Source organism: Littorina saxatilis, linkage group LG12, assembly GCF_037325665.1.
Source record: "Littorina saxatilis isolate snail1 linkage group LG12, US_GU_Lsax_2.0, whole genome shotgun sequence".
Taxonomy (NCBI): domain Eukaryota; kingdom Metazoa; phylum Mollusca; class Gastropoda; order Littorinimorpha; family Littorinidae; genus Littorina; species Littorina saxatilis.
The window spans coordinates 76,158,971-76,183,231 of record NC_090256.1 but is presented as its reverse complement, the minus strand read 5'-3'; the positions used below and the strand labels follow the sequence as shown (position 1 = coordinate 76,183,231).

General features: G+C 42.9%; 1 protein-coding gene and 1 pseudogene across 1 annotated transcript in view; both read left to right on the top strand.

Moving 5' to 3' along the window:
* Positions 1–24,261, top strand: part of LOC138982795 (secretin receptor-like) — a 123,274-nt gene that overhangs the window by 76,628 nt on the left and 22,385 nt on the right. The window contains exons 6-8 of the mRNA XM_070356145.1: positions 18,872–18,993; positions 20,191–20,285; positions 22,788–22,959. Of these exons, the coding sequence (XP_070212246.1) occupies positions 18,872–18,993; positions 20,191–20,285; positions 22,788–22,959 (389 nt within the window). The remainder of the gene's footprint in view (positions 1–18,871; positions 18,994–20,190; positions 20,286–22,787; positions 22,960–24,261) is intronic.
* Positions 2,990–4,153, top strand: LOC138982796 (putative nuclease HARBI1; annotated as a pseudogene).

The following is a 24,261-nucleotide window of genomic DNA, read 5'->3' as shown; positions in this document are numbered from 1 at the left end:
TGTTACGATGTCTCAGGGTTGTATTGGTATAGCCAGGTTTGTCTTCTGTTACGATGTCCCAGGGTTGTATTGGTATAGCCAGGTTTGTCTTCTGTTACGATGTCTTATGGTTGTATTGGTATAGCCAGGTTTGTCTTCTGTTACGATGTCTCAGGGTTGTATTGGTATAGCCAGGTTTGTCTTCTTTTACGATGTCTCAGGGTTGTATTGGTATAGCCAGGTTTGTCTTCTGTTACGATGTCTCAGGGTTGTATTGGTATAGCCAGGTTTGTCTTCTGTTACGATGTCCCAGGGTTGTATTGGTATAGCCAGGTTTGTCTTCTGTTACGATGTCTCAGGGTTGTATTGGTATAGCCAGGTTTGTCTTCTGTTACGATGTCTCAGGGTTGTATTGGTATAGCCAGGTTTGTCTTCTGTTACGATGTCTCAGGGTTGTATTGGTATAGCCAGGTTTGTCTTCTGTTACGATGTCCCAGGGTTGTATTGGTATAGCCAGCTTTGTCTTCTGTTACGATGTCTCATGGTTGTATTGGTATAGCCAGGTTTGTCTTCTGTTACGATGTCTCAGGGTTGTATTGGTATAGCCAGGTTTGTCTTCTGTTACGATGTCCCAGGGTTGTATTGGTATAGCCAGGTTTGTCTTCTGTTACGATGTCTCAGGGTTGTATTGGTATAGCCAGGTTTGTCTTCTGTTACGATGTCCCAGGGTTGTATTGGTATAGCCAGGTTTGTCTTCTGTTACGATGTCCCAGGGTTGTATTGGTATAGCCAGGTTTGTCTTCTGTTACGATGTCCCAGGGTTGTATTGGTATAGCCAGGTTTGTCTTCTGTTACGATGTCTCGGGGTTGTATTGGTATAGCCAGGTTTGTCTTCTGTTACGATGTCTCAGGGTTGTATTGGTATAGCCAGGTTTGTCTTCTGTTACGATGTCTCAGGGTTGTATTGGTATAGCCAGGTTTGTCTTCTGTTACGATGTCTCAGGGTTGTATTGGTATAGCCAGCTTTGTCTTCTGTTACGATGTCTCATGGTTGTATTGGTATAGCCAGGTTTGTCTTCTGTTACGATGTCTCAGGGTTGTATTGGTATAGCCAGGTTTGTCTTCTGTTACGATGTCCCAGGGTTGTATTGGTATAGCCAGGTTTGTCTTCTGTTACGATGTCCCAGGGTTGTATTGGTATAGCCAGGTTTGTCTTCTGTTACGATGTCCCAGGGTTGTATTGGTATAGCCAGGTTTGTCTTCTGTTACGATGTCCCAGGGTTGTATTGGTATAGCCAGGTTTGTCTTCTGTTACGATGTCCCAAACGCAAGGAAACCTCCCTCCGTCAAATTGTGTTAGCATGTGGGTGCACCAGTCCACCCTACCCCGCTTTTGCTCTTCACTAAGGATATTGGCACCCAACGGGCACAACGTATCCTTAGGCCAAGGCAGTCGTGAAGACTGCGAGTGAGACTTCCCGATAAAGTCTTCATTATAACGTGTATTTAAGCTCATGTGACTTCTTAGTCAGGGACGTTTTCTGGGATAACGATCTTTGCCATTCGACCACAACGGTCATCCTCTTTCAACATGCTCGCGCCAGACATGAACTGTCTGAACCACCTGAAAACAGTTGCTTTCGGCGGAGATTGGTTTCCAAAACAGTGTATTAAACTGTAAAAGCACTCTTGAAAAGTGTGAGCCTGGTAGTAGTCATAATAGTTCATAGTTCGTAAATCTCTTCGCGAGAGGTCAACAATGCTAGCAGGAGACTCAACTGCCTCTTGACGGAAGGGAACGGTCTCAGGTTATGTGAGTATAGAGGATAGGCGAAATGCTGAACATCGTAACAGAAGACAAGCGCTTAGAACTGTACCCACGGAATACGCGCTATATAAGCTTCATATTGATTGATTGATTGATTCTAGATGGTCGAACGTGTAGCAAAGACCTGTACGTGTACGCGTAGATATTGCGTCACCCGTGACTCACTTTTTTCTCCAATGTTCCAAATGCATACGTTGTTTTGCTCCCACCAAGACTGCAGATCTTGGCAAACGCGTGACGTAAAAACTAGATTTGATGACGTTACCCGTACACGTTCCCGTACATGTGCTGAAAAGTGCTGATCTAGATCTTGCTATTGTTGCATGGAATGAAAACGGCTCAAGCAAACGTATCAAGCAAACATTTTTGTCACAAGTCTTCCGAAATTGGTCTATGATGTACTGAGCGACGAAGTGACGTCCTAAGTTCGCCTAGGTTGTAAAATATAATGAGTTCCCCTGGTATTCTCCATTCATTTCCTTAAGTAACCCTCGTTTTATTGCATATCATCCCTTTAATTCCCTCATGGATTATTATGGGTCTCCGGCCTAAGTACGATAAGCCATTCACCGCTCTGTGTTATGTCTGTCTGACTGTCTGTCTGTCTGTCTGTCTGTCTGACTGTTTGTCTGACTTTTTGCACGATATTGTGCCTTCATTTCCTTTATGGCCCTGTCACACCTTGACGTATGAGCCAGCGTATGCCGACGTATGAAAAATCTGGCGAATACGTCGAATACGTTATGGGTAAGTTTTGTATACGTTAAGAACACGCTGAAGTACGCTGGTATACGTCGTCGTACGGCGAGGTCCTCGACAAATTTTGAACATGCACAAAATTTCCGGACGTATGCCAGCGTATGGCTCATACGTCCCGCATACGCGGGCCGTACGTTATAGGTAAGTTATGCGATCGTTGACACACGTTCACACACGTTACTAATACGTCGACGTACGTCGAGATAATTGTAAACGTACCCAAAACGTATCTCTAACCTATGAGTAACGTGCTTTGAACGTATGTCGAACGTATCTCCAACGCATATTGACGTATGTAGACGTTTTGAACGTGTTCCGGACGACCACAGAACGTACTGAACGTGTTTCTAACTTACAGCTGCCGTACAAAAGCGTATTGGCAGCGTTTAAGGGGCTATGGTATATAAAGATGGGCCCGGGTTCGCAGGTGGAAACCGTCAGTACTCTTCAAGACTCCCTGGTGAGCAGATGTCCATGTAATCCGAGAGATGGAAGATCCGGCAAGGCTGAGACGAGAATACCAACTAGCTGTCCTCCAACATCAGCATGACCTCATCGATTTGACACTGTACCAGGTGCGTGCCAGTAGACGAAGGAGAACAAGAGGTGAACGGGGGAGAAGGAACTGGGTGAGACCATGGATCGGGAGGCGACGGCAGTTTGGCATGTATGACCAGCTAATGGTGGAACTCAGTAATGAGGACCATGCATCCTTCACCAACTTTCTGCGAATATCTCCAGTGATGTTCGACGAGCTGCTGTCCAGAGTGGGTCCAAGAATAACCAAGCAGTAAGTACACCTTCTACAGGGATCCGCTTGAGCCTGGCATGGAGTTGGCCCTGACTTTACGCCACCTTGCCTCTGGGAACAAGTATGCCTCGATGAAGTTCGGATGGAGGGTCCCTCACAACACCCAGTCCCTTGTGGTCAGAGATGTCTGTCAAGCCATTATTGACGAATAAATATGTGGATGAGGTGCTGGTCTGCCCAAGTACTCCGGAGAGTTGGCGCGCCGTAGCTGATAAGTTCTTCCAAAGATGGAACTTTCCCAATACACGTGGGCCACTTGATGGGAAGCACGTGGCCTGCCGCTGTCCCCCAAAGAGTGGGAGTCTATACTTCAACTACAAAGGATTCTACTCCATTGTTCTGATGGCGCTTGTAGATGCCGACTACAAATTCATTTGGGCAGATATGTGACCCTCCACCACGAAATGAGTCGCATGTCACCTCGCGCGGTTCTGCGCTAGGCTTAATATAAGTCCGGGGAGTGTCTGGTAACAGTGTGAGGGTCACCTTAGTCACAGGCTTATAACTCAAACAGTTTTCGCTCTTTTCTAAAACGGTTTTCACCACTGGATAGAGCATAAACAACTCTTTAGGAAAATGTAAAAATATGAAAATCTTGCAAAGGTGACATGCGACTCATTTCGTGGTGGAGGGTCACATATTATTGGTACTGGATCAGCATCAGATGCGCAGATATACAATTCCTGTGAGCTGAAGGAATGCGTACCCTAGGTTTTCCTGACCCTGAGCCTCTTCCCAACGACAACGAGGATGTGCCCTACTTCTTCATCGGTGACGATGCCTTCACCCTTTTTAAAAAATTGTTTCATGATAGGCTACGACTTGTGATCGTCGGCGATACGCTGCATACGTTATGCATACGTTATGCATACGTTAGACTATCGTTGGACATAAGTTGTGAACGCCGGCAACACGTTAAGCATTCGTTGGTATACGTTATCTATAAGTTATCGAAATCTTCTATATACGTTACTATCACGATATGTGTACGTCAAACGCGTTATGAATACGTTATGTATACGCCCAACTCGTTATAAATACGCTATGCATACGCCCAAAATTGGCAAAAACATGAATAGTTCAGCGTACGCCAGCGGCGTTTTAGGGAAAGTTTGATACGTCGGCATACGCTGGCTAATACGTTAAGGTGTGACAGGGCCATTAGTAACACTCGTTTGGTTGCCCATGATTCATTTAACTCCCTTATGGGTCGTATATGAGTCTGTGACCTAAGTCCTTTAAGCCATTTGGCGTCCCACGTGGTCTTTCTCTCTCTCTCTCTCTCTCTCTCTCTCTCTCTCTCTCTCTCTCTCTCTCTCAGTCTCTCTCTCTCTTTCAGTCTCTCCCTCTCTCTCTCTTTCAGTCTCTCCCTCTATCTCTCTCTCAGTCTCTCTCTCTCACTCTCTCTGCATCTTGCTCTGTCTTTGTCACTCTCTCTCTCTCTCTCATTCTGCATTTCTGTCTCTGTCTCTCTCTGTCTGCATTTCGCTCTGTCTCCTTCTCTGTCTCTGTCTCTCCCTCTGTCTCTCTCTTTGTCTGTCTCTCTTTGTCTCTCTATGTCTCTCTGTCTCTCTCTGTCTCTGTCTCTGTCTCTCTCTGTCTCCCTCTCTCTGTCCTAGTCTCTCTGTCTCTGTCTCGCTCTGTCTCTATCTCTCTCTCCCTCTCTTTGCCTCTAGCTCTGTCTCTGTCTCTCCGTCTCTGAATTTCTCAGGGCGTTAATAAGAGATTTTAGAAGAAGTTCTGCTGTGAAAACGACTTTCGAAGAGATTTCAAAATGTGTCTAAATTTCTTCTTCAAGTCGGATGTGCAACAGAACCCGTCCCAATGCTCCAGTTTACATGAAATACTGTTTTGTTTAGACGATCATTGCATTTAAGTGTGTGGAATCGACGCAGAAAAAAAAAGATACAAGAGGGCCTTTTCCAAGATAAGGAAGCGGGGACTGCGTAGTGTTTCTGTCGTCAACAGCTTTCTTGACATCCGTGCGTTGTATGATACGTCCCCTGAAAGCTGACGTCTAGAGTTTATCGTATGATACGTCCCCTGCAAGTTAACGTCTAGAGTTGTTTATCGTATGATACGTCCCTTGCTCCCGGTAGTGAGAAAACCTGTTTTTATTGGCCAGCATTCTTCTTTGATCTGCTCTTTCAAAGTTGACGTCTCTACGTGTTGTGTGATACGCCCTTTGCGCCTGTTTGGGTCAACATAGTGCTTCCATCTTCTACTTCTTCTTCTTCTTCGTATTGAGGGAATCCTTATACAGGGCAATTATCCTCACCTCCATCGTCGGCGTCTTTAGTTGATCAATATGTTCCAGAGCAGTTGACGTCCTTTGTGATACGCAGTCCTTCCAATTTGATTTATCATGTCTGCGTACTCCATTGATGTACTAGCGTCCCTAGCTGATCTGTTTCTCAGAAGTTGACATCTCTAAGATACCCCCCCCCACACACACACACACCCACACACACACAACCACCACCAGTATCACCAATCGCATTCCCATTCCCCCCCTGCCCGGAACATCGTCCCTTCAAACTTCACGCGCAGATGATCTTTCCCTCAAGAAATTCTTAAGGTGCGTCCCTCACTCACTTCGATCGGTGTAAGAGCATGTCCGCATTCCACGAGGCTACAGCGCTCCTAATAATAATAATAAAACATTCTTTTAGTTTAAGTTATAGCGCTGTTCACCGCCGAATGGCAGTCTCATGGCGCTTTACATTAGACATTAAGATTTGCTAACATTTTACATAAAAAGTTTTCTCGTAAGAAATAACATACAAGCATTAAAAACAATTCATAGACAACGACCACTTATAGTTATATCAAAATAATGATCTAGAAAAATTGTTTTTAAAAAGATGAAAAAAACACAAAACAAAACACGTAAGATAAGTAATAGACACATAGTTACACATAAAAAGTCTGACAATAAAACAGAACTCACATAAAAGCGTACAGATCTAAAACAGAACTAAGATGTAACATAGACTGTGGGGCAACAAATTAAACAACTAACAACTAGTCAACAAGCAAACTTATCATTCAGCACATTCACTCACAAGTCACATGCACACATTACACCACAGCTTCAATGTCCTAATTACTTTGTTCAATTTAGTAAAAGGCAGATTTGTACAGGTGAGTCTTCAGTTTAATCTTAAATGATGGTAGTGAAGGAGACTGGCGGACCGCTAGGGGAAGTGAGTTCCAGAGTGTAGGGACTTGGAATCGGAAGGATCTTTGTCCAGCTGATTTTAGTTTAGCTCAAGGGACTGTGAGGAGCAGCTGGGATGAGGACCTCAGGGACCCAGTTGGAGAGTACTTTGTCAGTTTTGATGACAAGTAAGGAGGGAGGGTGCCATGAAAGTAGTTGAAAGCGAGAGTGCCCAGCTTGTACTGGGGTGTATTGGGGTGTGCACGTTAAAGATCCCACGATTGACAAAAGGGTCTTTCCTGGCAAAATTGTATAGGCATAGATAAAAATGTCCACCAAATACCCGTGTGACTTAGAATAAAGGCCGTGAAAGGTGAATGCTCGCCCTAATAGGCTTGAGGTTTGCTGGCCGATGTGAATGCGTGATATATTGTGTAAAAAATTCCATCTCACACGGCAGAAATTAATATGTAAAGCGCTTAGAGAACGTCAAGCGCTATATATATATATATTTTTTTTTTTTTTTTCGTGCATGACTTTAATTAATATCATCTTCGGCATGAAACGAAGTCAGATCATTTCAAAGATAACGATAAGTGACGTCATGACATAATATTGTGAACTGTGTGTTTGCCATGGCAATAAGACATTGACCTGCGGCATCATAAATATAATATTCACAAAAAGAACGGAGAAAGAACTGCACAATATAAACAATCATAGCAACATCAGCAAAGCATGGTCAAGTAACACTGAATCACAAAATTAACGTTGCAAGGATGAAACTAAAAGTATGACCAAAATTGATAACATTCTTCAAACAGAATGTACAGAGGATAAAATGCAATCACTCAGTCACATTATACATTAAAGGCACAGTAAGCCTCCCGTAAAGCATCACAGAGCTCCCCGAGCGTCTACATACAGTACAAGCATACTTCCATTTAAACGCTCACCGAACGGGAACATCCTGGCTGCTTTCTGTCGAGCGTGAGAAATTTTCAAAGAATTTATTTTCGTGGACTTGGCCCTTTACAACAATGGCGCCTCGTTTTGGTGCTGGACGGCTGTTATGAATATCCCGGAAATCACGCCCGGACAGTAAGCCTCCCGTAAACCATCACAGATACTGTCAGGCTTTTACACACAGTACAAACACCCTTCCATTTGAACGCTCACCAAACGGGAACATCCTAGGTGCCCTACGTAAAGAGCGAGCAATTTTTAAAGAATTAATTTTGCAGATTGTCTCGAACACTCAGGTAAAAAATGAGTTACTTCCCTTAAACTGGCGATAGCCGTGGATCGATGATTATCAGAATGTTTTTGGACCGTGGTGCGTTTTTGCGCTAGACCTAACTTTTAAAATCTAAATAATAAATTGACAGCTTGTTACACAAACATTCTTTAATCATAAAAGAATTCTTTTTTCATCAAGACAAGATCAGTGCAATTCGAAGTTGTGAAAGTTTGAAAAAAGAAAAGCCCGGAAGCAGGGTCACGCAAGGGTCGCAGCAGACGACGGTTTATGCGGCATATCGCCGTTCATCTCAACAGTCAAAGGCCATCGCTAGAGTTCTTGTGAACCACAGCCGTTTGTTTCGTGCATAAAAACGTGCTATTGTAGATAAGCTCACATCGAGTCGCATTCAAATGACTAACTGACGACTACATTGTGAAAAAGGGAAACTGGATCACACGGGTTCACGATGGCTCAGGGGTAAGATAAACCACGCAAAAATAAATTCTTTGAAAATTGTTCGCTCTTTACGGAGGGCACCTAGGATGTTCTCAATCGGTGAGTGTTTAAATGAAAGGGTGTTTGTACTGTGTGTAAAAGCCTGACCGTATCTGTGATGGTTTACGGGAGGCTTACTGTGCCTTTAAGTCAATACAATAAACAATCAGGTTACTGCGATTTTCTGTGAAATCCTTTTCTAAACGTGGGTGTTCTGGAAATGTTCACAAAATGGACTGTTACACTCTTGGTAGGCCTACTAATGATTGTCCAGGAAAAATTAACAACAAACAAAACGACATGGCAATGTTCTCACTTTATTACATTAAAATTGTATCCAAGCATTTGCTATGCAGTGAAGCAATGTTCACCATTTCTAAACAGATGTACTTCAGTATCTTCTGGACTACATTTGTTATGCAGTGAAGCAATGTTCACCATTTCTAAACAGATGTACTTCAGTATCTTCTGTACTACATTTGGGGCCGTTGGTTTCTTGAGAAACCTGATGAATCACAGGATTTCTTTGTTTTGATTGGTGATAAGTAAAGTCACGCAGGAAATCACACTAGTAGTAAAATTGTGTTGAAAGTATAATTTTTCTAAGTTATTTAGAAATGGGTATTGAGATTTGTTTGTTTGTTCGTTCATGGGCTGAAACTCCCACGGCTTTTACGTGTATGACCGTTTTTACCGTTTTCTTTAGGTCGAAACGTTGTTCATTGTCATTTGTTTGTATATTTCGTTGCGAGTCTCTTAGTTTATCATCTCGCATGCAGTCACTCCCTGTTTACTCCGTTTTTACCCCGCCATTTAGGCAGCCATACGCCGCTTTCGGAGGAAGCATGTTGGGTATTTTCGTGTTTCTATAACCCACCGAACTCTGACATGGATTACAGGATCTTTTTCGTGCGCACATGGTCTTGTGCTTACGTGTACACACGGGGCGGGGGGTGTTCGGACACCGAGGAGAGTCTGCACACAAAGTTGACTCTGAGAAATAAATCTCTCGCCGAACGTGGGGACGAACTCACGCTGACAGCGGCCAACTGGATACAAATCCAGCGTGCTACCGCCTGAGCTACATCCCCGCCCCGGGTATTGAGATAAAAGCAGAGCTGTTTCCAAGGACCAAAATAATTCAAGTATGTATGAAAGGATTAGGATTTCAGAATGTGTAAAAATAGAGATTCAGTGGGCCAAAATATTCACATGTTATACTTTAGTTGATGACAGAATAATATTTTTTTGTTCTTCTTCGACTTCTCTATGTTGAACAAACTTCTTCGAAGGGCACACCACTACGTAATATTCCTTTTTGGAACATGCTCGGCATTCTGTATCCTTTGAGGACAATCTTTCCTGTTTGTTTTTTTTTCTTTTTTTTCCCCCTCAAAATCTGCACATTTCACTCAAATATGTATGATTCTAACGATGGACATAACAGTTTTCATGTACAGCACCTCCTTAAGATTAATCTGTTATAAATAAACATGTGTGTATGCTGTTGAAATATGTATTTAAAATGCATATCATTATAATTATACACACACAAAAAACACAGTATGACATCCACTATATACATCTTGGTGTAACTTTGGGTCCGTATCTAGAATTGAGAAGAGAAAGAGAAAAAAAGAAAAGAAATAAGAATAGAAAAATCAAAATAAAAAAGAGGAATAAAAATCATAATTTTATATTTCTGATCTGCAATTGCTTTTTGAATAAAACAAAAAGAGGCATTGAAGCCTTTGTTTTTTTTAATAAATACTTATGCACATTTTAGCAACCAAAATTATACGGTTCAATTCTTTCAACAGAGTTGCTTGCATTTTTCGATTTTTAACACCAAACATAATTTCGTGCACTGTTAACTCTATTTGTTTATCCAGATGTACCCAAATATAAAATTCTATCTGTTTCCAAAACTCAATCACCACTGGGCAAAAGAGAAAAAAGTGTTCTATATAATCAACGCTATTACTACAATATGAACAGACATTGTCCTCCACAACTTTCATTTTACATAACATAATGTTTGTGGGATAAATATTGTGAAGTAATTTCCATTGTAATACACGCAACCTTGTTTCTTTAACCGATTCAAAACTAATCAGCCAATCTTTCTTATCAATTTCATAACTATATTTCCTCCTCCAAAAGCCAATTGCACACGGTTCAACAACTTTCTTACTTACTAATTCTTTTCTAAACTGTTGTGCGCTGTGTACTTTCTTATCAAGCGCTATATAAATCTTCCCATACAATACAATACAATACTGTATTCTCTGTTGCACTGGAAGCCAGTGGAGATGATTCAGCAGTGGCGTAGCAGGATCCCTGCGCTTCTTTCTGAGGATTACCTTAGCTGCACTGTTCTGAACTCGTTTGCTCTTATCACGTTTGCTGTTGAGGCGTGTCCTAGAAGTTGACATTCTATGAATTCATTACTTTTTCTCAAAGCCGCCCCTCCCCTGCTTACCCCTCTCCCCCCACCCCCATCCCCTCTCCTCCCGCTTTACAGCGCTTCATCCTTCAACCTGTATGCGCAGAGGATCTCTCTCTGTCTCTCTCTCTCTCTGTCTCTGTCTCTCTCTCTCTCTCTCTCTCTCTCTCTCTCTCTCTCTCTCTCTCTCTACTCTTAGAGTAGTCCCTCTCTGGGCGAGGGCTGGTTGAAAAGAAGCTCGTTTATATTGCTTATGCCACAACCCTCGTAAAGTAGAATTTGATTTGATTTGATTTGATATCTCTCTCTCTCTCTCTCTCTCTCTCTCTCTCTCTCTCTCTCTCTCTCTCTCTCTCTCTCTCTCTCTCTCTCAAGAAATCCGTTTTTGTCTCCACGTCATGTCTCTGCCTCCATTCGGTGTAAGGAAATACCGTGTCTCTAACTCAAAGCGCACTTCTGGCGTTCTCGGTTGATCTGTGGCATTGACGTTGACGATGATAGCACCCCCCCCCTCTCCTGCCGCGTTCAAGTTGCATCTACCACCACCCTCCGTCCCATATCCGACGTTTCTTTCCACAAACCTCACGCGTAGGTGATCCTTCTCAGAAGAAATCCCTTATTTATTTAGTACAAGTGCCTTGCTCTCACAAATGTTAAAGCGTATCTTTATGCATCTTACATCGCTGTTAGGTCGCTTGCAGTTGACGTCTTTTGGAAACTAACTCCCTCCCGCTCCCAACATCTCCAGCGTTGACTGGGTTGTTTGAAATGATGTACGTCCCAGAGGTTGACGTCACTTCGAAATCCCTTACCCGGCACGACACCATCCCCTCCCATTGGCTCCGACATCACCCCCCTCCCCCTCCCCCTTCGACATCTCCAGCCCTTTCTTCTTTCGCGCTTGTTCCTCCAAATTTGACGCGTAGATGATTTCTCCCCGAAGATATTTCTCACAGTGCTCTCTTCGTGTGTGAAATCCATCCCATAATGTCTGTCCTACACTGTGCCGAATACCCTTGCGAATATGAACATGTTGTATTCAGCAACAAAAAAAGAGACGAATGGACAGGAACAAATATTGAAAATTCAAAGCCTTATCGATCATTGCGAATGCATACAAATCCATATACGAATGTCTTGCGGATGTATTACGAACGTTGCGAGTGGCCTTGCGAGTGTAGCAAACATTTTACGAATAAAGCGATTATGCAATTCGCATTGTTCGTAATACTGCTCTTACACTGTGCCGAATTTTCCTTGCGAATAGAATTCGCCAAAAATTCGTAATAATCGGGACATGGTCGCAAGGCATTCGTAAATGTTCTGAACCATTCGCCACCATTCGTCTCTTGTTGCGAATATTAGCAACATGCTCCTGATATTCGAAAGGAAGGTATATTCTTCACTTTTTCGCAACGTACTCGTAAGTATTCGCAAGCCATTCGTAATCATTGTAAAGGTATTCGTAGCACTCGCAAGGCATTTGCAATGATCAGTACACATTCCCAAGCACTCGCAACCATTCGTAAGACATTCGCAAGAAATGTGTATATGAACATGTTGTATTTGACAAAAAAAAGAGACGAATGGACAGGAAAAATATTGACCTTCCGAATGTCTTAAGAATGGTTGCGAGTGCTTGCGAATGTCTACCAATCATTGCGAATGCATACGAATCCATATTCACAAGGATATTCGGCACAGTGTAAGACAGGCATAACGAATGTTTGCGAATGCCTTGCGAGCGTTACGAATACATTGCGATGATTACGAATGTTCGCAAGGATATTCGGCACAGTGTAAGACAGGCATAACGAATGTTTGCGAATGCCTTGCGAGCGTTACAAATACATTGCGATGATTACGAATGTCTTGCGAATACTTACGAGTACGTTGCAAAAAAAAGTTAAGAATATGACTTCCTTGCGAATATTAGGAACATGTTGCTATGTTCGAAACAAGAGACGAATGGTGGCGAATGGTTAAGAACATTTACGAATGTCTTGCGAACATGTCCCAATCATTGCGAATGAATGGAAAATTCTATTCGCAAGGGCAATTCGGCACAGTGTAAGAGTAGCATAACACTCTCCATCATGATGTCTGCAGTTGACGTGTGTCCTAGAAGTTGACTTCCTTGATATCGCTACCCTTAAAGTCATGCGCCCCCCCCCCCCCCCACAACCACCTATGCAGCACATTCCCCCCGCAGGCTTCACGCGTGGATGAACTCTCCCCCAAAAAATTCCTTATTGTACCAGCGACATGTTCCTCGCTCCCTCCGGTGTAAACTCGCTTCTCGCGATTTAGAGTACAACGCTATTCTGGCTTTTTGCAGTTTTTTTTGTAGTAGATTTTTGTCCAAGAAGTTGACAATTTAACAAAATCCCCCCCCCCCCCCGATCCCACACACATCCGCACTAACCAAACTTCACTAGTAGATAGTCTCTTGCGCACCAACTTCGAATTCCTTTTTGTCTTCGCTCCCTACCAGTCTGAGAACTTGTCCCCATCCAACAGCGCTCTTCTGGCGTTTGCAGATTTTGATCTGTGTCCAAGAAGTCAACGTTTCTACGAAATTCCCGCCCCATCCCTCGCTCCGTCACCACCCCCTACCGCCACCCCTACCCTTTCGTCCCCAACACCCTACATCCATTGTTGGACGCTTTTTCCTACTAACATCACGCGGAGATGATATGTTCCTCAAAAAAATCTCTAATTGTCCAGACGATGTCTGCCTCGCTCTTACAAATGTAAAACCGTGTGCCCGTTCTACAACGTTGTCTGGGTTGTTTGAAATGAATTGCGTCCCAGAAGGCAACGTCTCTACGAAATCCTCCACGCGCCTCATACACCCCCCCCCCCTCACTAACCCCATCCCATTCCCCCACCATCACACCCCCCCACCCCCACCCCAGTCTTTGACGCTTCCCGTCGTACAACGTTTTTTGGTGTTTGAGATGATCTGCGTCCCAGAAGTTGACGTCTCTATGAATTTACTTACCCATCCCTGTCACCGTCCCTTCCTTACTCCCACCACATTACCCCCATCATCACACCCCCCCCCCCCCCCCCCATCTTTGACGCTTCTTCTTTATACGATCTTTCTAGCAAGCGATGTCAGGGATATATAAATCACGCGGCATTAATTGTACACTATCTGGTCCGTCATCTTACGACTTATCATTCCGCAGCCTGACGCGTATCGATCCGCCGCGATAAAATAGTCCCCGGTCTATGACTGGTGGCTGATAGTTTTGTCCTCTCTGACTGTTTTACAGTGGGCGATTATTTTTCTCTGATTTCGGTCTCCGGGGTACACTTGTCTGCTTCGCTGTAGTATCTTCTTCTTCTTCTGCTTCTTCTTCTTCTTCAGCGTTCGACGGTTGTGTCACTCATAGTATGAGGCCTGTTGATGTTATGAACTGGCAAGTTCGGCGCAGGTCTTTCATAGTTCCCCACAGTTCTGGATCCGGAGTTGTGCTCTCTGGACAACTCTGGTCACGCAGAAGCGGGGGGGGGGGGGGGGGGGGGGGGGGGCAAGAAAAAAGATTATGGTGGTTTGAATATGATAAACGTAGTAGATATGCACAACTCATTTATGATTTCCTGGCTTGTTCATTTGCATAACTCCACACAAAAGTATTGGTCTGTTATTCCAAGATATAGTCTGGCATGTCTGGGCATTGGTTTATCGTGCTTTGACTCAAATGCATCTTCGAAAACGATGAATGGCCTCAATAATTGCAGATCATTGTTTTGGAAACAAGTGTTATTGACTTGGCTTGACAATAAAAGTGTTTTCTGTGAAAAGTTTAAATTTGAACCAGTATATTTGAAAGACCAATGCATTTGGAACAATATGAATATTCAATTTAAACATAAATGCCTATTTTTTTAAAGATTTTATAAAACATAATATCTCATTTGTAAAGGATGTTATGAATGAAAATGGTATTATTATTTCTTTTGAAGATTTATGTCAAAAAGTGGGTTATAAACCATCCAGACAGTTTGAATACAATGCATTATGCACAGCACTTAAATCCAGACGTACAGACACATTACCATATCAATATTTTACATTGCAGGATTTCATTGTTAATGGTGGTAATATAACAGCAAAGTTTATTAGAGCATGTTTAGTTGATCTTGATGTCCAGATTCCGAGTGCCTGTGATTTTTGGAAACGAAAACATAATGTAGATTTGTATAAGAGAAACTGGTTATTGGCTGTTAACAGCACAAAAGAAGAAAGATTACGTCTGCTGCACTGGAAATTATTACATAGAATATATCCAACCAATATTTTATTAAACAAAATGGGATTACGAACATCGAATAAGTGTGAATTTTGTAATGAATTAGACACCCTTGAACATTTCTTTTTTAGTTGCCAAGAGGTGATGAAGGGTTGGAAAATATGTAAAGATTTTGTTTATAAGAAAATACATGTTGCCATTATTTTGAATGAAGAAAATGTATTTTTGGGTTATTTTAGGGAAAGTTTGAAAAAGGATTATATTTAGTTTGTGAATTATTGTATTTTAATTACCAAAATGACCATTGGAAAATTTAAATATGGGAAAAAGTTAGATTTGGGTGTATTATTGGAAACTGAGCTGAACATTAGGAATAAATTTATGTTATGATTATTTTTATTTATTTATTTATTTAAACATATTCGTTTACTGATAAAGTGTGTTGATTTAAAAATGTACACATATGACTGAGAAAAGAAAAGACCTATGAAGAAGGTTTGCTCCAAGACACACACACACACACACACACACACACACACACACACACACACACACACACACACACACACACACACACACACACACACACACACACAAAAACACAAAAAAAGGCAAAAAATAATTGTAGTAGCAAACCTGCATGCAACTGAGGTTTATAAAGAAAAAAAAAGTACTGTGTCTCAGAGTGGTGTCTCAGGGTGGTGTCTCAGAGGGGTGTCTCAGAGTGGTGTCTCAGAGTGGTGTCTTAGAGTGGTGTCTTAGAGTGGTGTCTCAGAGTGGTGTCTTAGAGTGGTGTCTCAGAGTGGTGTCTCAGAGTGGTGTCTTAGAGTGGTGTCTTAGAGTGGTGTCTCAGAGTGGTGTCTCAGAGTGGTGTCTTAGAGTGGTGTCTCAGAGTGGTGTCTCAGAGTGGTGTCTTAGAGTGGTGTCTCAGAGTGGTGTCTCAGAGTGGTATCTCAGAGTGGTGTCTTAGAGTGGTGTCTTAGAGTGGTGTCTTAGAGTGGTGTCTTAGAGTGGTGTCTCAGAGTGGTGTCTCAGAGTGGTGTCTTAGAGTGGTATCTCAGAGTGGTGTCTCAGAGTGGTGTCTCAGAGTGGTGTCTCAGAGTGGTGTCTCAGAGTGGTGTCTTAGAGTGGTGTCTCAGCCATCATCTGCTAACATTAGCAGCTACAGCGAGATTCAGTCAAATGTGGCCTGCAACTCATTTGTAGCCGCTGGTCAAAGCCCTCTCAATCACCGTCCATTAATGACCACTCGGGGGTCTACTACAGAAGCCAGTAAGGCCCGGCGCTCACCTTTGTAATTTCAGCAGGACAGACGACGCACTGCAGATTGTTACAGCCCGCTACACGCAGCATGAAAGCAAACATAGGCCTAGTATACTCGTCATAATCCCTACCGCGGCATCAATAATCTGCAGTGCGTCGTCTGTGCCGCTGACTCTGCGCAGGTATATATTCTGCCCATAATGAAACTCGGACCTTGATGCTTTTCGACAGGCGCTTGATGAAGCTACAATTAATTGTGTGTGCGAATAGACGATGTTCACTAAAAGTTGTGAACGACGAACGAGTATGTGCGTGCTTCTGAAAGAAACTGCAGGATATCGAGTGGTCACTGTATAGATGGCCTTTTTTCTCAAAAACATGCAGGTCGCAATTCATTATTTACTGTACCAATAACGGTGTGCCTCCACTGCTAGTTTGTTTGTTTGTTTGCTTAACGCCCAGTCCACTACGAAGGGTGATATCAGGGCGGTGCTGCTTTGACATTTAACGTGCGCCACACACAAGACAGAAGTCACAGCACAGGCTTCATGTCTCACCCAGTCACATTATTCTGACACCGGACCAACCAGTCCTAGCACTAACCCCATAATGCCAAACGCCAGGCGGAGCAGCCACTAGATTGCCAATTTTAAAGTCTTAGGTATGACACGGCCGGGGTTCGAACCCACGACCTCCCGCTCACTGGGCGGACGCCTTACCACTACGCCACCGTGTTGCGGTCTCCACTGCTAGTAATAACTCTGTCGGGTGTAGAATTATGGGTTGTTTTTAGTGAGGCAACAAATCTAAAGGCCAGTCACTAGCGAGGAGTGTGTCTCAAACACGTGAGCGAGGAGTGTGTCTCAAACACGTGAGCAAGGAGCGGCACGGTCGTGTGGATTGTTTGTCGCAATAATAACAAAGGTATTCCCTCGTTCACAACCTATACAAACCCGACAGTTATTTCGGAACAAAGTCTATTCCCACCGAGCTATGATCACTAATAGCTTGCCTCGTCTGCAAGAAATACAACTCTATCACATCTCATAAAAAAACCGAGAAATGTATTTCCGGAATTGATTTATTGTGTGAGGGTAACGTTAACAAGTCGCCTCTTTTTGCAACGCGTTTGCCCCGGCTGCTATTGGTGCCATCTGTAATAACGTCATCCGATGGGCAGTCTGGTTATTACACCCCCGGTATAGGGGTGTGTATAGGATTCGGTCGATGTGTTTGTTTGTTTGTTTGTTTGTGTGTTTGTGTGTTTGTGTGTTTGTGTTCGCATATAGATCTCAAGAATGAACGGACCGATCGTCACCAAACTTGGTGAACAGGTTCTATACATTCCTGAGACGGTCCTTACAAAAATTGGGACCAGTCAAACACACGGTTAGGGAGTTATTGGTGGATTAAAATTATACAAGGACTTATAGAGGGACATATTAATGGTCAAAGGGAAATAACCATTCTCACTGCCACCAACTGAGAAGGTTATTTCCCTTTGACGGGGGTGTTTTTCCTACCTCGGAGGAATTTCTTGTTTCAGATATTTCCCAACCTATAAGCGTACTTTTTGCACGGTTTAGTGGATTATTTTCCCCAGCTGGTTGACTTTATTTTCGACAAAGTTCCTCGTCACTTACCCCATAATCGTCCTACTATGAACGAGCCACTTCCATGACTCTACCAACTAAATTACTTACTAGATTTCTGTTATTGGTTCTTCTTTTTCCCTAAATGTTTAATGGCAATATCAGCCGAAGAGCCAATAAAAAATAATAACCAACCAACCAACCAACCCTGAGTGAAATAGTTTTTTCCGACCATTTTGTCTTACGACCATAACGCGCGCCTGTGTAATTGTTCCAAAGATAAGACGCTGTAACTTGGCTCTAGAGTGAGAAGCACTATTGAATTTGCTTCCTGATTAAAGCGTTGCGGGCCGGGCTGTACATTAGTCTTTGCTCGTGTCTGCCAAGGTCCTCCATTAATGGCTAAGATTGCTGGGTCCTTGGCCTCTTGATGCACGCGCATTTCCTGGTTACGCCTGCAGCAGACAGAGAGCGGTCTGTGTGGATAATCCCAAGGGATGTGCCATACATGTATGTCCTTCCAAGGTTCTATGTTAAATCTATCGATTGTACTTGGGATTTTCTTGAGCCATGTGACGTCAGAGTACGACTCATATTTAGGCGGATAGCCAAGACTAAAAAAGAGTGCATGTTTTTGTGCGTTCAAACTTAAAAAATGAAATGAATTCTCACTAATAACCGGTCGACACATAAAGGTTATTTGAATTTTTGACCAAAACAAGACTGGTGCGGTCTCGGAAGAACACCGAATGTCTCGAGCTGTGTAAAATGTCATAATTTAGTCAACACTAAAATAAAGGTATAGTGTCCCCCTTACACCCGCCTTCCCCCCCCCTCCACCCCTTACCCCTCCCCCACCCCGACCCTTTTTCTCCCATTTTTCCATTTGATCACTTATTGCATGTTCTGACCGACAGTTTCAATTGATTGACTGAATGTTTTAATCACGCTTGTTCCTATTGTTTTGCTTTCTTCACTTTGTTCATTTAAATTACTTGTTAATTTTATTTATTCATACACCTCCTTTGTCCAGGCACGGCCAGCAAGCAATGCGGGTGGGACGGCCAGTGGTATTACAACGTGGATTACAACAGGACATGGACCAACTTCTCACAGTGCTACGCCCAACAGTCACTGTCCCACGTCGTACCCAAGGTAAGACCGTATCAAGTGGACCACTTACAGCCAGTGCTTCGTCCAACAATCACTGTCCCACGTAGTACCCGAGGTAAGACCATACCAAGTGGACCACCTTCTCACAGTGCTACGCTCAACAATCACTGTCTCACGTCGTACCCAAGGTAAGACCATACCACGTGGACCACGTACAGCCAGTGCTTCGTCCAACAATCACTGTCCCACGTAGTACCCGAGGTAAGACCACACCAAGTGGACCACTAACAACCAGTGCTACTTCCAACAATCACTGTCCCACGTAGTACCCAATGTAAGACCATACCACGTGGGCCACTTACAGCAAGTTCTATGTCCAACAATCACTGTCCCACATAGTACCCAAGGTAAGACCATACCACGTGGATCACTTACAGCAAGTTCTATGTCCAACAATCACTGTCCCACGTAGTACCCTAGGTAAGACCATACCACGTGGGCCACTTACAGCAAGTTCTATGTCCAACAATCACTGTCCCACGTAGTACCCAATGTAAGACCATACCACGTGGGCCACTTACAGCCAGTGGTTCGTCCAACAATCACTGTCCCACATCATACCCGAGGTAAGACCATATACCAAGTGGACCACTAACAACCAGTGCTACTTCCAACAATCACTGTCCCACGTGGTACCCAAGGTAAGACCATACCACGTGGACCACTTATAGCCAGTGGCATGTTCAAGAATCACTGTCCCACGTCGTATCAAAGGTAAGACAACACTGCGTGGATCGATTACACCCAGTGCTACGTCAAACAATCACTGTCCCACGTCGTACTCAAGGTAAAACAACAACACATGCTCCGACTACACCCAGTGCTACGCCCAACAATTTCTGCTCCACGTCCAATATTGCTACAGGAAATATTAAAAATAGTTATTGAAATGCAAATGGGAACACTTCACAGACGTGGACAAACGTAATGTAAAATAAATACACAACAGTGCATGGATGGATAGTTCGATAGATAGTTAGATAGGAAGTTAGCCAGGCAGATAGATAGATGGACAAACAGACAGACTGACAGACAAATAGACAGTTTGTGATATATCTTTGTCAATGATGCTGTTAAAACATATGCACAGACTTACCCTGATAGATTTTTTTTTATATTATATCGGTCTAAAATCGAGGTGTAACACCAAGACTCAGATTGACATCTCTCATGTGACAGGAACACCTTGAGCGGATAAAGGTGATCTACAGCGTCGGGTACGGGGTGTCGCTGGTCACTCTCACTGCGGCCATCTTCATCATGATCTACTTCAGGTCCGTGCATTTCACATCGGAACTGAGAACAATTCAGAACTGTCTGTATAATCCCATGAGCGCATGTGTAGCGCTTAATTGCGGTTCTTTGGTCGAGGATTACGATAAAAGTGTCGTGAAGGAGGACGGCGGAGGTGACGACGACGACGACTATGATGTTGATGATGAAGATGATGATGATGGTGATGGTGGTGATGATGATGATGATGATGATGATGATGATGATGGTGATGATGATGCTGATGATAATGAAGAAGATGAAGATGAAGATGAAGATGAAGATGAAGATGATGATGATGATGGTGATGATGTTGATGATGGTGTTGATGATGATGATGAAGAAGAAGATGATGATGATGATGATGAAGATGAAGAAGTAAATAATAGGGCCTTGTAGCTTAACACTGAATGTGTGATCCTCGGGTCACGGGTTTGAAGCCAGGGCGTGGACGGGCACGGGTCAACTTTGGGTGGAGACTCAAAGTCCAGGACACACTATCCCTGTCCAAACCCCGTATCACCGTACAAGACCCCGGTCATTGTGCCAAAAGTGAAGGTGGCTGATTACAACTAAACACACGCAACAATGCACGCGCACTAACACAAACTTACACCAATGGTAATATTTGCTGATATACGTATGTAATTCAATATCAAAATTCGTATGTTCAGTCAGCCTGTACTGGTATTTTAGAAAAGGGAACCGAGAGTGCCGACAAACGGCATCTCTTTCATCTCTTCATTGGAAGTGCTTGCCTTATAAAAAATATCGATGAAAAGAAAAGCATTTTTCAAAGGCAATAGGTGCTGAATAAATTTAGAATCAATTGTGTGTGTGTGTGTGTGTGTGTGTGGGGGGGGGTGGTGGTGTAATAGGCTTACCTCCATTCCGTAATTAGTCCGATCCCCCCTTTTTCTCTTCTTCTACTTTCTCAAATAAATACTTTACGAGCCATTCGAAGCAACTCAATCCGGATAACGTGCTTAAGTGGAGCGTAATTTTATGTGCCTAAATTGAAATTGTAAGAAGACATTTTTTTCGCTACTAGCCCTGTGAAAGAGTTGCTACGGTGTCCGTTGTTGTCAGTAATGATGTGTGCGTGTGTTTTGTTGTTTGGTTGTTTGCTTCGTTATCTGTGCCTGTCCCATCAACCGAGTGAATGTCATTAGTTTCTATGCGTCATTATGAAGAAGGAGGTTCTCGCTCATTGTTGTGTAAATATTGCATTTTTCCTGTACCATAAGCATCTATGCCATATCGCTGGGAAAAACAGGTCTTGTTTTGCGTCAACTTACGCAGATCACTCATAGTCCTTGTTTTCACTACCTATTTTATTCATGTTTTTACATTTAGTCAAGTTTTGACTAAATGTTTTAACATAGAGGGGAAATCGAGACGAGGGTCGTGGTGTATGCAGGGCCGGACTACCGGGGGGGTTATGGGGGTTGCGCAACCCCCCCCCCCCCCCCTAGCCTAAACATGTAACTCACTTATTTAAAACATTTTTTATTATTGTTTATTTTATGCCGTTTCATGCAAGGAGCGACCATTTTTCTATCTCAGAATATGACCTACCCATCAGCTGACCCCCACATGGGGCTTTGCTCCTTGACCCCGTCAGGGGGAACATCCCCCTGGACCACCACTGGCAAACCCCCCCCCCCCCCCTCCTCTTCGCCTAGTCCGGCCCTGGTAAGGCAAATGTGTGTGTGTGTGTGTGCGTGTGTGTGTGTAGAGCGATTCAGAGTAAACTACTGGACCGATCTTTATGAAATTTGACATGAAAGTTCCTGGGTATGATATCCCCGGCTTTTATTTCATTTTTGCGATAAATGTCTTTGATGACGTCATATCCGGTTTTTTGTAAAAGTTGAGGCGGCACTGTCACACCCTCATTTTTCAATCAAATTGATTGAAATTTTGGCCAAGCAATCTTCGACGAAGGCCGGACTTCGGTATTGCATTTCAGCTTGGTGGCTTAAAAATTAATTGATGACTTTGGTCATTAAAAATCTGAAAATTGTAAAAAAAATTAAAAAAATTATAAAACGATCCAAATTTACGTTCATCTCATTCTTCATCATTTTCTGATTCCAAAAACATATAAATATGTTATATTTGGATTAAAAACAAGCTCTGAAAATTAAAAATATAAAAATTATGATCAAAATTAAATTTTCGAAATTAATTTAAAAACACTCTCATATTATGCCTTGTCGGTTCCTGATTCCCAAAACATATAGATATGATATGTTTGGATTAAAAACACGCTCAGAAAGTTAAAACGAAGAGAGGTACAGAAAAGCGTGCTATCCTTCTCAGCGCAACTACTACCCCGCTCTTCTTGTCAATTTCACTGCCTTTGCCACGAGCGGTGGACTGACGATGCTACGAGTATACGGTCTTGCTGAAAAATTGCATTGCGTTCAGTTTCATTCTGTGAGTTCGACAGCTTGACTAAATGTTGTATTTTCGCCTTACCCGACTTGTTTTAATTCCAGGCGCCTTCATTGTCCCCGAAACACAGTTCATCTCAACCTGTTTGTGGCTTTTGTGCTGAGAGCCACCCTGTCCTTCCTCAGAGACAACCTTCTCGTCAACCACCTCGGTTTGCCCAGTGACGTCATGGAAACCGAGACGGGTGACGTCATTTTCAAAGAGAATGGAAGCACGGTGAGTAGGTGTTGTAGCTTTTTAAAACGTTGGGTGTGAGCCACTGAGGCATGTACAGGTTTTATTGATTGATTGATTGATTGATTGATTGATTGGTTGGTCTATTGATTAATGTATCGATTGATTTCTGATTGAAAGCTTGATTGCGTACTTGATCCATTCCTTCATTGATTAAGAAAGAAGCAACTAAAATACATATATCTTCCCCAAGCTAGAACTAATGGACACATTACAGCGACCCAGTGTAACCAAAACATGTACGTGTACGTTTACGTGTAGATTTTTACATCACATGTAAGCGTCAAAAAGGCGTAGTCTAAATACATACGACGTGTAGACGATTCTGGCAAACGAGTCAATCGAACAAACAAACAAACAAACAAACGGAGCACTATTTCAGCATACTGATTCACAAAGAGTTTAGTCGTTGGCAAGATCGTTTCAAAGCATGCATCGCTCATGTCTTATTTCGCTTGTTTGGATCAGTGATCGCTGGTGAAGCAAGTGTACGATACTATGAGTTATTTCTAATATGCTGACTGTTAGCAAATGATAACAGGCATGTCGAGAAAAAAGATATCAAGCATGAGCCTTTTAGGCGAATGCTGATATCGTTTGTGAGACATGACTGTTGTCATTTGCTGACAGTCCGCATTTTAGAAATAACGGTTTTATTACCGTTTAATTCGACCAAAACAAATTTCGAAGCGACCCCGCGAATTAGACAGAACAGCCGCAATGGCAACTTGAGCGCTCCTACCTGATTATGCCTGTCAGTCAAAGAATTCTCGTGACCTGGGTCAGCCAATCAGAGTAATACTCCTGACGTGATGAATATTCACAGATCAAATGCGTTTGACACACAACAATCTCACAAGATAAACCATGTTCAACATGCGTTTCGGTTGCTTCGCTTTTTCTTGTTGAATAGAGAGCGACAGATTTAGAACCGACTCAAGACGGATGGGAAATGACGTAAAGATACATTTGACGTAACGTGAGTGACACAATTTCACTTGATTTTCCGAACTTAGGTAATTTAGATTTTAAGTGAGCGGGTCGGCATTTAACACTCGGAGGATGGGCAGTACCTTGCTGTTCCGTAAAGGAACCACCGACAAAACTCGCTTATCGGTATTTTTTTTTTAGATAAAGAGAGTATTAACTGACAGCATTTGAAGTGTCATTCTGTAGAATAGATCACGCTGATCTTGTTGATTTACATTTTTACTTTGTTTTGTCAATTTTTAGCTTGCTATACAAAAAGGGTCCCTGCCTGAACGTTATAACATTTAACAGGTC